This window comes from Xiphias gladius, chromosome 22, assembly GCF_016859285.1.
Source record: "Xiphias gladius isolate SHS-SW01 ecotype Sanya breed wild chromosome 22, ASM1685928v1, whole genome shotgun sequence".
Taxonomy (NCBI): Eukaryota; Metazoa; Chordata; class Actinopteri; order Istiophoriformes; family Xiphiidae; genus Xiphias; species Xiphias gladius.
The window spans coordinates 15,434,090-15,448,608 of NC_053421.1; the positions used below are offsets into that span (position 1 = coordinate 15,434,090).

At 40.6% G+C, this 14,519-nt stretch overlaps 1 protein-coding gene across 2 annotated transcripts; it reads left to right on the plus strand.

Annotated features, from left to right (window-relative positions):
* The first annotated feature begins 2,831 nt into the window (after window positions 1-2,831).
* Window positions 2,832-12,760, plus strand: skap2 (src kinase associated phosphoprotein 2). 2 transcript variants are annotated; one of them, XM_040118967.1, is made up of 13 exons: window positions 2,832-3,034; window positions 3,386-3,491; window positions 3,639-3,664; window positions 4,058-4,156; window positions 4,970-5,050; window positions 5,409-5,492; window positions 5,660-5,784; window positions 6,141-6,204; window positions 6,393-6,518; window positions 6,715-6,789; window positions 8,720-8,832; window positions 12,331-12,434; window positions 12,544-12,760. In XM_040118967.1, the coding sequence occupies exons 1-12, from the start codon at window positions 2,995-2,997 to the stop codon at window positions 12,421-12,423; spliced, it is 1,032 nt and encodes a 343-aa protein (XP_039974901.1). In that variant the 5' UTR covers window positions 2,832-2,994; the 3' UTR covers window positions 12,424-12,434; window positions 12,544-12,760. The 2 variants fall into 2 exon arrangements, with proteins under 2 accessions (XP_039974901.1, XP_039974900.1); XM_040118966.1 differs by having other exon boundaries at window positions 2,834-3,034; window positions 4,055-4,156.
* The last annotated feature ends 1,759 nt before the right edge of the window (window positions 12,761-14,519 follow it).

A 14,519-nucleotide genomic window follows, 5' to 3' on the forward strand; every position in this document is an offset into this window, starting at 1 on the left:
CTTCTGCATGTTAAAGCCCAGAAAAGGAAAATTTGCAGTTAGTATTGACTGGTAGGAGTCCCAGGCCAAAAGCTATGACTTTTCTTGGCTCTCAAATTAAATTTTATTGCCTATAAAACTCACAGCACTCAGGGTGCTTGTTTATAGCCTGATCCGCAATGTAATACAATCTCTTTGAATTAAGAATTGCGCCTTTCGCCTTTGTGGTCTTCAAACCATTTTTAAAAAAAAAAAACTATTTAGGGCTAATTCACAGCAGCAGAATACTTTTTTTTCCACCCACATTGGTATAAATTACAATTTAAGTGGGTTTTTTATGGTAGAAGAAAATAAACCATGGAGAGGTTACCAGTGAAATAGCAGAATGTATTTTTTTTTCTATTCTTTTGGAGCAAATTAAATGTTAATGAAAGTAAATATATGTTAACTGGACCAAACGGATTCCCTCCCAGCTCTCCATCCCGTTTACCGCTGGAGGAATTCTTTCACACAGACCGGGTTGAACCTCGGCTCGAAGGCGCACACACTGAAGCATTTGCCACAATGCGACGGCCGCGGTTGCAGTTATTTTCTTTTCTTTTTTTTTTTTATTGTGATAATGTTGTTAAATGTTCAGGGGAAATGCCCGATGAAAAACTCATGCCGTCGAGTGTCCCAGGACTCCCAAGCTTAACAGTCGACACTGACTGCGACCAGGGTCTGCAGGCGCCTGGTTTCATTTATAGGTTCGGCATTTACTCTCGTCGTGCTGTTCTCGGGACTGTGCGGTTTGGGCCCAGAGCCTCGTAGCAGTAATTAAAAGTTGAGGTGATGGACTGCCATTCCTACCGAGAATTGGTTTTAAGTGGTGACTGCACAATTTGAAAACAAGGACTGAGTAGGCTAACTCTAGAAAACCCAGGAGACACAGAGGCAGTCGGATTTGGTTTGGTGCTGCAGCCACTGAGCTTTATTTTTTATATATTAAGACGAAACTGTGTCACCATGACCGGTGTCCGCAGGCTAAACTCAACACAAATACACCTCCTCTTATTTCTTGGCCACTTATATTTTCACGGTCTCTAGTAGCACAAAGTAAATCAGGCGTCGGATGCATCTTATTTTCTACACTTTACAGCCCAACTGCGTTATGAATTAAATTATGCATTTTCTGTATAATGTTTGACTGACTGTATGAGTGACTTCGCTGGGGCTGAGCAGTGCAGCTTGGACAACGCGCAGTGAGCGGACTACAAATCTGTAATGAGTCTGATCAAAGGGGAAGAGGCGATTCAAAAGGGAGGAGTTTGTGAGATGACTGGCTGAGTAGATGAAGCTTTATGGGAAACCAGATACACAACTTTGCCAACGCACACACACACACACACACACACACACACACACACACACACACACACACACACACACACACACACAAAAGTCAAAGGTCAAGCTGGCTCTCCTCTCCTCTCTAAACTGGGAGGAACCACTGCCAGGTCAGGAGGGGGTCAGGTTTTGAATGACCACAGAGGGTTTGTGGCTAATAAAGAATTTATTGGCTGCTAAAGATGACTCTGAACAGTGATATCGCAAAATGTCAAAAATCTGTCCAAACAACCCTTGGAGAGTAGAACATGATCTGAGGTCTAATTGCATAAAGAAGCTAGGAATGCTCGACAGTAACCTGAAGATTTGTAATGGCTGGTGCTCCTTTTCTCAGTATGATTCTGAATGCAAATCCATAACATTTACACCACAGATATACAGCAAAAGTAAACTGCATTACTGTAGCATATATATTTCATGATATTGTATCAAGTATCTTTGGATCCCATTTGTCAAAACAGATCTTTTCCTCTCTGCTAAAAGAGAAATGAGAAAGACCAGAATAGCTGCTGTATGGACGCCAGTCTCTTCCCAAAGCTGCTGGACTGAAACAGGTATTAAGACAAATGTTTGTGGAGGGAATCTGTGTGTCTGGCAGCTCTGACAAACACCGTCCACCACCTGCAGCTACAGTAAAACCTGAGGCTCCTTGCACAGCCCCTCCAGAGCTGCTCTGACATTTCTTGTCTCATTTCTCCACAACAACAGGCTATACGGTTCAAAGGCTCAGTCTTTTAACCAGGATTGGGTGATACTGCCTGTCAAAAGATGACTAATGAATGAGTGACGCCTTTATAAACAATACGACAACAGGCTGCTTTCCATGGAACACAGAAGGAGGCACAGGTTTGTAAGAAGTGTTTTGTTTTTTTTTTTTACTCTTGCCACCATTGGTGCATTGCTTGCATCAGGTTAGATGGAAAAACTGTGCTTGTCATTGATTGTACAATAGAAACAGATTAGAGTAGTTTCACAAACGAAATGCAAATGATGATGCAAATATAAAAAAAATGTGATTGAGGTATGAACTAGTGCAGCAGAAGCAGCACAGACTCCTTGAAACATCTTTACTGCTGCTCCAAGATTGAAAGACCTGGCAAAGAAAACCTCCAGAACAGTTTTATATGATTGCATTTCATCTATTGATGATCCCTGTTTAGATTTACAGTGTTGATATATTCATAGAGTAAAATGTGCTTGCATTATTGTAAAAAAAAAAAAAAAAAAAAAGACACTCCCAATGTGTCTAGTGGGTCAGTCACAGCGTGCAGTGTTGCCAGATGAAAACTATTAGGCTATCTGGAATCAATCAAAAATATGATCATCACATTATGCTCTGACTTTATTGGTCTGTAAAGACCCGTTGCTCCATTAAAGCATCAGCCCCCCTGTCATCAGTAGCAGTTAAAGATATATATATACACACCCACACACAAGCTGTTGGCATAAAGACAAACATCAGTGTGGATGCCGAACAACAGTCGCCTCGGAGCGCCGGCCGTGCGGCGGAACCGAGCGGTCGGTGATAAATAATTGGCAGATTAACTTCCGTGTGTCTGAGCCGACTGCTGCTTCCGTGTCATCTAGGTTTCCCCGGTCCGTCGCCGCCGGCAACCAGCTCCGGTCACGATGCGTGCGATTCCCGAGGAGCTGACGACGCTCGTTTCAGGTGACATAGCAGAAAAAGGTGTCGTTTATTTGTAGGCGCCGGGCTGTTCCCCATGTTCTTTTGAGGCTTGTCTCACTAACTTCGGTTTTTGAAAGACCGTTGTGTAAAAGAGGAAGCACAGGCTCAATATGGATGACTGGGTTTTTGTCAGGCGCACTGTGCTGGTATTTCATTCAAAAATGCTGTCTGCTCTTGATGATAAGTATCAAACAATGCGCAGTTTAAGCCGAAGATGAAACCTGCTGCCCTGTGTGTATTGTTGTGCTTTCAAAAGTAAGACGATGTCCGGCAGTACTGGGCCAAATAACACACAGGTTGTACCAATGATTAACCTGATTTCTTTTTTCCTAGATATAGAACATTTCCTCATTGATGGCTTAAAAGGGGAAAATTTGGGCAAGAAGGCAAAAGAGAAGAGGGATGCCATCATCAAACGGATCAAGGAGGTCAAATTGGGGTATGTCTGTTTGTGTTCTACATCAACTTTTATTTATTTATTTATTTATTTTTTTGGAATATTGTCACAAAAATCTCACCTAATTTTCTGAGTCTTGTTGGTGACAACAGATTTCACCAAACATCCTCTTTTCTGTCTCTCCAACAGTTTTCCGCAGGATTTCAAGGACAAAAGTGAGTGTTGGTCTTACTCGGTGTTTAATAATCCTGAGGTCTATGTTTAGATCTGTTACACCAGTGGTTCCCAACCTGGGGGTCGGGAGCCACACACACGAGGTCACGACATGCATCTCAAGTGTCGCAAAATGATCACCACTGTAGAAAATAAAAAAAAATCCAATTATATATATTTTTTCAGACTTTGATATTTACTTTCTTTCTTGAGAAATAATGTACAATGTTTAATCTCTTCGGGCTTTCAAAACTTATCCAAACAGTGTGAGAGGGTAAATTCACCCTTCAAATGAACTGCTCAGCCCTCATAGACATCCAAACCCAGTTGGGAACCACTGTGTTACACCATAACATGTATCGCTGCTAAACAGCTCCTTGTGTTTACTCCAGTAGGTGGAGATGACTCGGAGGAGGACGAGGACGTTGACAGCAACAACGACGGAGGGTCCCTGCAGTCAGAGCGCACAGACAAGGACGAAGACACTTGTGAAGGTAAGCCACAAGCACGTAGCAGACGTCCAAAGTCGACCCGCTAACTGCTAACAAGTTGTGGATTAAAGTATTGAAAATTGCATCTTGGCATGAAAGTACACAGACCATTGCATCTGCTCCTTGGAGAAAGTGACTTTGATTGGCACAATGAAGGAGACATTCCAACTGTAACTTGGCAACATACTTGGGAAGCAATTTGAAGGCACTTCTGCTACTCCCACCACCTCTTTCACTCCACCCCTTTGACAGCTAGAGCGTGCTTTATTGCTCTCAGCCACAGTCTGGGGACTGAAAATTACCACCACGGCTGTAGTTTGAGGAAAAAAACATTCCTCAATAAACAGTAGCTTTAACTCTGCGTGCTGCATCGTGGCAATCTATGCGCAATTTTGTATTTCCTTTTTTAAACAGACTATCAAAAAAAATCCTGGTGAAACGGTGATTAGAGTCCGGTGTTTATGGGCTGGAAGCAGCTGCCAGTTTTATGGCTGCGCTTTCACACAAAGCAACTTTAACACAGCAGTTGAACATTTGCATTGAAGTTGCACGCTGCAAGGGGAAATCTCCTCTATAGTGAGAAGCAAAACATTACTTAGAGGAGCCTCCATGACCTTTTGCTTTTCATTTTAACTGAATACGTGATAGCCAAGTTAGCCAGAAATCCATCTGGTCATGTTTAACATTTTAAAAACAAATGTAATTTTCACTTTGACATATTAAAAACACTTTAAAAGGACTCAACGGTAATGATAACAGGTTCAGAGAGAGAACACAGGAGTTCACTTCATCGGGTTTTCCTTGACTCTTTTCCAGGTGCCCAGCAGTCCCCACCTGTGGCAGCTCAGGACCTGATGTCAGTCTTCAAAGCAGGATACCTTGAGAAACGCAGAAAGGGTGGGTGCTCTGCCAATAAGATACTGTACATGTTTTTTTTTTTTTTTATTTGTGATAGAGAGCTTTGATTGAAAAGGAGAGGTCATCCATGCAGTGAAATTTGCAAGGTCTCAAAAAATGTATTGATGCAATGTCTCTGTCAAACGTCTATCAGGAGATCACACCTCAAATCCCAGAACAATTCCCTATACATCTTTAGGGTACACAAAAAGACAGGACTGTAGCCCATACGTGATGCACATTTTTTGGTATTTTCAATTTTTTGAAATACACATGCACAGCTCTAATTGCCCTCAAATTCAACCAATAATGACACATCTCTTGAATACTGAGAGAACTGTTGGTTTTCCCCCCACAGATCACAGCTTTTTTGGCACCGAGTGGCAGAAGAGATGGTGTGCTCTGAGCCACCATACCTTCTACTATTATGGCAGTGAGAGAGGTACCTCAATTCTTTTCTGGATTTTCATCCCAGTTTTCCTGTTAATTATGAATTGCATACTGTTTGAGTAAACTTAAATGGGTGGATTGTTTCCGAGGTTTTCACAGTGGCATTGTAGTTGTTGTATCTGAGCCATTAATGATGATGATTTCATTTTCTGCTAACAGACAAGCAGCAGAAGGGCGAGTTCAGTATCGATGGGTACATGGTCAAAATGAACAACACCTTGCGGAAAGACTCAAAGAAAGACTGTTGCTTTGAAATTTCGGCTCCGGACAAGCGAGTCTATCAGGTACACTCGTCTGTTGGTGATGGCATGAGTGTGGATGTACCTCCTGAATTGAAAAACAAAGGTGGACTTGAGATGTGCCATGTTTAAAACCTAGCAAGCCAAGTGTGTACTTGCACTTCATCAAATCTTTATTTATTTTAAAACCTATTCATTCATTTGACACTGCTTCCTTTGCAATAGCTCAACCTGACACGCATATTTAAAAAGTCTAAATGAGTGTTTCTAACATTCGGGCTCTTCCATGCGGAACATTTTACTATGCATAAATGCAGTATTATTTGTTTATGTTAATTAATATATGTAGAACTGCATATTGCACTGACTGCAGTTTTCATTTCTCTCATCTTTCATCACAGTTTTGTGCGTCATCAGTAAAAGAGGCGGAGGAATGGGTGAAACAGATAGACTTTGTTTTAAAAGGTTTGAGCTGTTTCAATCATAATAATATATAATTATGCTTGATAATGTCTGTAACGGCAACATTTGTTTCTTCAAGAATGTAAAATCAAAACTTTAAAAAAAAATGATACTCTGTGTGCATCGGTGCACAAATCAGCAGTTATTGTGTGTATGCAGGAGTCAAACATATCATCTTTCACTGTTTGTAGATATGTCGGGCGTTATCCCAGAAGAAGAAGAAGAGGAGGAACAGGAAATGTACGATGATGTTGGACCTATGGCAGATACAGTTGAGCCTGCGCCGATTGACGAAGACATCTATGAAGAGCTCCCAGGTCCGACCACACATTTTATCACAGTGACAATCTGTTGTCCTGTAGAACATGAGCAAATTGAACGTATCTCTTTGATTTTTTTAATTGAAGGTTTTGTTTTCTGCCATTGAATGTTTCTGTGTCCACTAATTAGACAGAGAATCGTAACCTTTAAGTCATAGCACACCCATCAGACAACATTGCCTTCTTTCTGCAGAGGATGACATACCCACTCCAGCAAAGCCTCCTCCAAAGGTGGAGCCATCGAGCAAACCTGCTCCGCCTGCTCCAGGTACACAGCACTGAAATTTGTCTCTGGTTTCAAGATTGTGTATATACTGTATGTATATATCAGTGGTATTTTTAGTTTGTGGGTCAGGGAATAATGACTTTCGCTATATATACAGAATATAGGATGGGACTGTGATCAACATATCTCACACTTTTTTTTTTTTTTTTTTGTGTGGCTGTGAACAAATTAAACCTTCTGCCACAGTTAAGAAGAAGTGACATCCACAGAGGAAGTTGGGTGAACATGTGCAACTGAAAGTTAGCACAATGTTGGAAATAACTTTCAGCCCAGTTAGACAACTTCCTTTTACAATAAGTGACATGTTAGTTTTATAAGTGAAAAAATACTTACTGCTATAAGAGTATCCATCTTTATCTACTGTATCCAGGTAAACATTCCTAAAGCATTAACAGTCTATGCCACTGAGGATGGAGATGAACAGCTTTATGAATTTCTGTGCTTCCTCCAATTTCTGTGCTTCAGAAACACTAACTGCCAGTAAACAAGCTGTGTCCCAATTCCATGCTGCATACTAACTCTCCACAGAACACTATATATTAATATTTATAGTATCCTTTTTTTTTTTTATACTAACACAAAATACATATTCTGTGCAAAGGCAGTAAAACTGCTGCTTTACAATAGAGCTGCAGCTAACAATTATTTTCATAATTGATTAATCTATCAGTTATTTTCTCAGTTTAGTCTACAAACTGTCAGAAAACTGTGAAAAGTGTCAGTCCCAGTTTCCCTGTGAGTCCGAGGTGATGTCCTCAGATGTCTTGTTTTTGTCTGACCAGCAGTCCAAAACCCGACGACATTCAGTTTACAATGATAGAGAACAGAGAGAGGCAGGAAATCCTCGCAATGTAAAAACTAAAACCCCAGAACTTCAGCAGTTTTTCCTTAACACACAATTTAAGATATCACTTAAATGATAAAAATAGTCGCAGATTAATTTTCTGTCGATTGAATTGACTAATCGTTGCAGCTCTACTATACAATGATACAGCAAATTAAACCTAACAAAGATACATACAATAGTTTTTTTTTTTTTTTTCTCATTTGGTCCTTCAGCTATTTCACCTCCATCCACAATTGGTTGTATTTTTATTCCGGCTGTAAGCCTCTCCTTCATCTCAATTGTGCACTCATTTGTGAGATAATGGTTCAAATCAACAGCGCACTCAAAAATCAAGTTGTTTTTTTGTTTTGTTTTTTTTCTATTATGCATTCTGAAATTTTTGGAGTATATTTAATTTTGTCACTTTGCCAGTGGGAACATAGAGTCACTACATCCTCAAAACCTAATTGGAATTAGTGTAGAATTGAGACACAGCTACTGTCTTGCCTATGCACATGAAATGTGTCCCAAATCTATACTACGTACTAATTCTATACAGTACATTTACGTACTAATTGTCATAGTATACTGTTACAGCAGTTAGTATACAAAAAGATACTTGACCCTTTTTATAATACCATACAATTATACAATATGTGTCACAAACAGACATCAGTTTCTTTTCTAAGATTTAGTTCTTTGTTTATTTAATAATTTGTTGTTTTCCAAGATCCTTCTGGAAGTGTTTCACACATCATTCATTTTACAACTGTGTCCAGCTTCTCCATTTCCTTGGTGGATTGCACTCTGAGAGAACAGTGTCCATTAACAGCACACTCAAACATCATCCTTATTTAGTATGCCTTCTATCAGGTCTATGTGGTATGGAACTGTGACACATCTACTGTCTTGCCACTGCACGTGGTGCCTCCACATTATGCTTTAAGCGCTCCACTGCCTCCTGTTGGTTCTGCTCCCCACTAACAATCACTGATGTGTCAGACGTGCAGACATATAACAATTACTCCCAGTAGAAAATGAAGCACCTAATCTGTTATCACCCTATTGCCCATTTTTTCCATCTAGTTGATAAGAGCACAGACTACCAGAACTACTACCAGGGCTTATGGGACTGTGCAGGGGACCACCCAGATGAGCTGTCCTTCAAACGTGGAGATTCTGTCTACATCCTGAGCAAGGTATGGTTCGAGAAGTCCTGCTTGTCAGAGGTAGAGCATTGATTTGTCCTCAGTGATGCACGAGAAAGCCAGGATCAGCTTAAACCCAACTGTAATGCAAGAGATGAGATTTGTATTCAGAGTGGTTCTGCTGGTCCCAGACCACCTAAAGTGAGTTATTTCAAGGCTCTCAGAGGAACTGACTGTGTTCACATTCTTTACTGGCACCACCTGGCCCACCGCCTGGTGGTGGACGGCTGATGGTAGGAGGCAGACTGGGCTAGGTTCTCTCTCTGGCACTGTGATGGGGATTAGTTGTGTCACAGCGGAAACTGTTTTAGTGTTGCTGGCGGAGGCTGGGTTTAGCTGGCACACAGCGCCGTTCCATCACTTCCATCTGGACGGTTTCAGCACGCTGCCTCTGCTGCCATGCCAGGCGGTGAGCAGCCCTCAGCCCACACACCTCTCTCTCAGACATCTCTCTCACCTCGCCAAATAGGAATGTGTGTTCACAGGAAACCCAGGCTCAGTCCGCCACTCTATTCAGAGCAGGTGAGGACATATGGTAGACGCACAATTTCCGAGGCTTGTCGACTAGGCGTGGGTGCCAGGTGTGGAGAACTGAGGGGCGGTTCTTTACCTTTATTATGTAACCAAACAGGAGGCCTTTTGTGCATAACTGCTTCATATAAACACCGAATTGTATTTTGTTGAGATACGTTTGACAAGCTTATTTTTGAACATTGCACAGCAAATAAGTCAAGGAATGATTCGCTCTTACAGATGCATGTCGACCCTGTGGTTTGTGTAAAAGAAAAAGTGTGAAATGTGCACCACCTAGACTGGCTATATTTCCTGTTATTTCCTTTTTGGGTTGGTTTCTATGGAGCATGTAGTCAACTGAGACACACTGTTGTCAACTGGCCAGGACCTTTTTCAAATTCAAGTCTGCCACCTAGTGGCCTAAAGATCTAAAAACATTTTTTGTCTGGTGAGCTCCAAACATTATTTATTTGTAAAAACCTGAATTATAATTGTGACTAATAGTTCAATTTCTTTATCAATCAGGAGCATAGGAAGTAGACTGCAGCTACAAATTATTTTCAATATTAATGACTTATTTTTCCTGATTAACTGATTTAAATGCTTAGTATATAAAATGCCTGAAAATAGTGGAAAATGCCATCAAAATTTGTCAGAGCCCAAGGTGATTTTTTTTTTTTTTTTTTTTTGTCAGACCAACAGTGCAACATCCAAATAGAAAGGCATCAGGTTTTAAGAAGCAGAAACAACTTAATGACTTAAACAAATTGGGGGTTTAGCAAAGTTGTACATTTTTGCTTGATCAACTAATTGATTAATTGATTCAGCATTAATGGAAGGAAACAAATGAACAAAGCAGGCAGGCCCATCAATGCTCATTGGTCAAATGCCTGTTTATTACTCCTCCTTCGTGCGTGGAAAAGGGCCGAGAATCAAGTTGCCCTTTCACTCAGACTGGGAGTGCCATTAGCTGAAACCTTGGTGTTGGGGGTTGTGGCCTGCTGCGAGGGCAATGACCATAAAACCTGTCTGGACTGCAGCAGCCAGCTGCAGCTAAAGTGGACGGCCGACTACACCCCCAATCCCCTGTTCCCTCCTACCCCATTCTCCTTTCTCCCCTCTTCCCTGCGTCCCTCCCCCATTCCACAGCCCAGAAATAGCTGTAGTGTTACAGCTGCGAGACCCCCCAGTCAGGACCGGGGTGTTGATTACACGGTCTGACTGGGAGTGAGGGAGAATGTGTTGTCCGGATATTCAGCGGCAATGCCCCCCCCCCCTGCAAGTCACAGCACATAAAACTAATCGAGAAATGTAACATCTCGTTTAACTAAAGTGGCTAGAAGGGTTGATAAAATGTAAACACTGTCCAAACATAATGCTGCAGCTGCTACTGTTGCTGTTGTGTCTACAGATCTTTTTAATTTATTACTTTTTGTACAATTTGTGCTTGTAAATCGATGCCTCAGGAGCCTTTCATTTGGCAGAAGTAATAAAATTACAGAACAGTGGTATCAGCCAACTTTAGGGTATTTGTGTTAATGTGTGTGGTGTCATTTGTCTTTCACAGCCCTGTATATGTGTTCTCATGTTATGTCCCACACTAATTCAAGCATGGCTTATTTGTCAGCCAGAACTACACAATGAGGCGTCGCCGTTTTCAAAGGCCGGCTGCAGGAAGTCATAATGTGCGCGCACACACACTCGGTCTCGCACCCTCTTGCACGCACCTCATGTCAATCTGCTATATTATCCCCCAGGAGCTTGTGATTAAGTGACATTTTCATCATGTGACATATTAATGAAATGGATGTGACATTTTCTGTTTATTAACAACAAATTAAACATGCCAAGAAACAATCTACTAGTTACGTTATACTGTATTCATATCATCATCTGGCTGTGTGACATGGACAGTAAGTCAAGCACCTTTTTATCTGACATGACGAATGACCCATCGCCACATAACTGTCAGTGCTAGCCATTACTATTGTCTTTGTAATCTTCCTGTATCTAATACTACCATATGATCACTTACATCCATTACTCTCTCCTGGGAATAACTGGACACACATGTGGTCCCTCCTTGTCCCTGAGTTCTGCCTTGGATTTGAAACATTGTGCAGGTTCCCTTTCCTTCAGCCTTGTCAGAACGTGATCTCCAGCGTTGATTCATGTCCCGGGAACACTTTGATGTGAGGTCAGGCTCTTGGCCAAAGAGAGAGAGAGGGATATTCCCCTCTTGTCTCAGATCTCTCCCACCAGTGTCCTCCTCACATCTCAGCATGCTGACAGCCATTTGGAGCTATTACTTGTCATGCTGTGACAGATTTATGTCTGATGTGCTCTGCGCACACTGAGGTATTTGTGTGGAGTGGAGGAAAGTGTGCTCAATCTCAAAACTGACACAGAGTAGAGAGGCAGGGCAGGGAATAGGAAATGTAATGTTGTTGGTGGGATGTTTTTGCGATGTTATGGATGTGGGAGTGAAAGGGAAGCAGTTTAAAAAAAAAAAAAAAAAAAAAAAAATGTAATAGTTGACAGTTAGTGGTGGCAGTGTGTTCAGTGTTATTTGTTCTGCTGGTTATCATTGCTAATTTTGACTTAATTTCTTAGATACACTGTCCCGTCTTAAAGTCTCCAGCACAAGCATTTTCAAATTTCCAAATGCTGCTTTGGCCATTGGTCAGAAAATGAAAAAGCAGCAAGTTCTCACTCTGGAGAAGATGGAATGAACAAATGTTTGGCATTATTACTTGAAACATTACTTAAATGATGATCAAAACAGTAGATTTTTTTTGTTGATGGATTAATTGATTAATTATTGAAACTCTAATTTTAAGGCTCAATTTACCTTTGTTGTGTGATAACTGACCGATAATCTCTTAATCACTGCATGAATTAACAGAGATTAGTCAATCTGTTTTCTGAACCCACTCCTGTCATCCTCTAAATGTCTCCACTTTGTCCTGTATCCAGGAGTACCAGAGCTTTGGCTGGTGGGTTGGAGAGAAGAATGGAAATATAGGAATCGTCCCCAAAGACTACCTGATGGCGCTTTATGCTTTATAAATACACTCAATGTAAGTTTTATTTTCTTTCACTTGCTTGCTGAGTTCAAAAGTAAATGATTATAATATGCAAATTGAATGAATTCACAGTATTTTAACTGCTACACTGTGTCATTTTCAGGATCATTCCCTCTCATATCCACTGTAAGAGACTGATGATTGGACAAAAAGATTTTCAAATGACTTAAGGAGATGTTTAAGAATATTTTCTACTTTGCACTGCTTGTTTGTATTTATTTTCTATTCAAGATACACTTTTTCCACAACTGTATTTCATGCTCTGCTTTTGGCAAATTTTGTTTTTGCAAAGTTTAAGATAAATAAAGATTCAAACATAACTATTGTATCAGTGCATATTTTTAAAATTATTTAACCTGTAACTTAAGCCACAAGGTGGCAATATAGTCTCTTCAAAGGTCATAGATTACCTCTGGAACACAGATGCACAAGACAGAAATACCTCAGGGCAGTTTTTTTTCGCCCCAAATTTTCTCATGATGTTTACAGACTGAATTAACAATTAGTTACCATTAGACAGGAAAGAAGAGGCTTAACAGCAGAAATTAAATCAAAAACCAGTGTGATGGAGGTTTGTTGAAGTATTTTCTGGGGGAAAGAACCTTAAGACCAAGGGAATAAGTGCATTTATCAGCCTACTGAAAATCACATTATTTGTCTTCTATAATGTGCAGTTAACATCAGGCCACTGGCAACATCATATCCTGATTGCACACTAAATACATATACACAACCTCCTGGATAAATTGAAAATAATTTATTTATTTATAAAACTGAGTTTATTCATCTGGTCAGCACTTTTGTTCAGAGCTTCAAAGGACACTGTGTTTTTTTATGGCACCTTAGAGACTCTGCTGGGCAGAGGATCACAGCGCAGCAGATGGTTGGCTGTGCTGCGTGCCTGAGTGAAGCGGCTGAGGTGCACTAATAAGACAGCCACCCACACAGATAGCAGGGATGCTTATCGCCCTCTGAGGGGCTGTTTGACAGCAGGCGAGGTGGTGTTAGCTGGGCGTATCCCACTGAGGTTACAGACATACTGTACGTATCTTTTTTACAGTTTTCTCACTGAAAAAACAAAGTTACACAACCATTTTTTTTTTCTATCAGGCTAATACAGTCCGTTTTGGTTTGCTGGAGACAAAAGAGGCCTTGTCAAGGTTTTCTCAAGGTTGTGAGAAAATGGGAAGGAAGATGCGTTCATTAACCAATAACTCACGGTATCTTCCTCTCCCTCTTCCCTCTATTTTTTCCTTACTCCTGTCTCTCTGTTTTGTTCCTCTTGAGTGATGAGCTAGTCCTCCGTCCTCTGGGTGACATTCAAAGCCGACATAAATCGTGCTCTTTACGGTATAGTGCAGCGATAAAGCCTCTCTGCTAATTGAAGATGTAATGAATTACCATAATTAGTTATTGAATATACTACATTGGATATAGAGAGGGAATGCTTTGTTTTAGGGCAGGGAAGAGATGTAGTTAAACAATTCAGCCATTCAGCCAGTGGAGATCACCAAATTACATTTCTACAACATTTCTGACAATGCCTGCCTACATAATTCAATCATTTAGGTAGATTATGAAACTTCAACATAAACACATTTTGGGATTGATGCTGAATAGTGGATTTAATGCATAAACGCAAATACGTCTTTTGCTGACATAGCTTAGAGTCCTCCTTTTAATGTTAGGTTGCCAAAGGCAAGTAAGGCTAAATATTGCCTCTCATTTTTATGTGCCAATAAAGGATTTCCTTAATGGACGTCAACTTACACCCCCATCCCCCCGTAAGATTTGGACAGCCATATCCTCAGAATATACAGGTTCTTTTATTGCAATTTAACATCAAGATATAATGTTTCATAGATAAATGCCACTGTGCCATTAATCTACTGAGCACTAAATTACACTAATGATACCAGAATATCACTAATTAATACTTGCAACCATAAAGATACACTTTTACCGGCCATATATATATGTATATATAGATTGAGCTGCTGAGTAATAATAAATACATTTAGATTTGCTGGGAAAGATGGTGGAAATATATTAAAAACTTCCCTTCAGGACAGAATACAC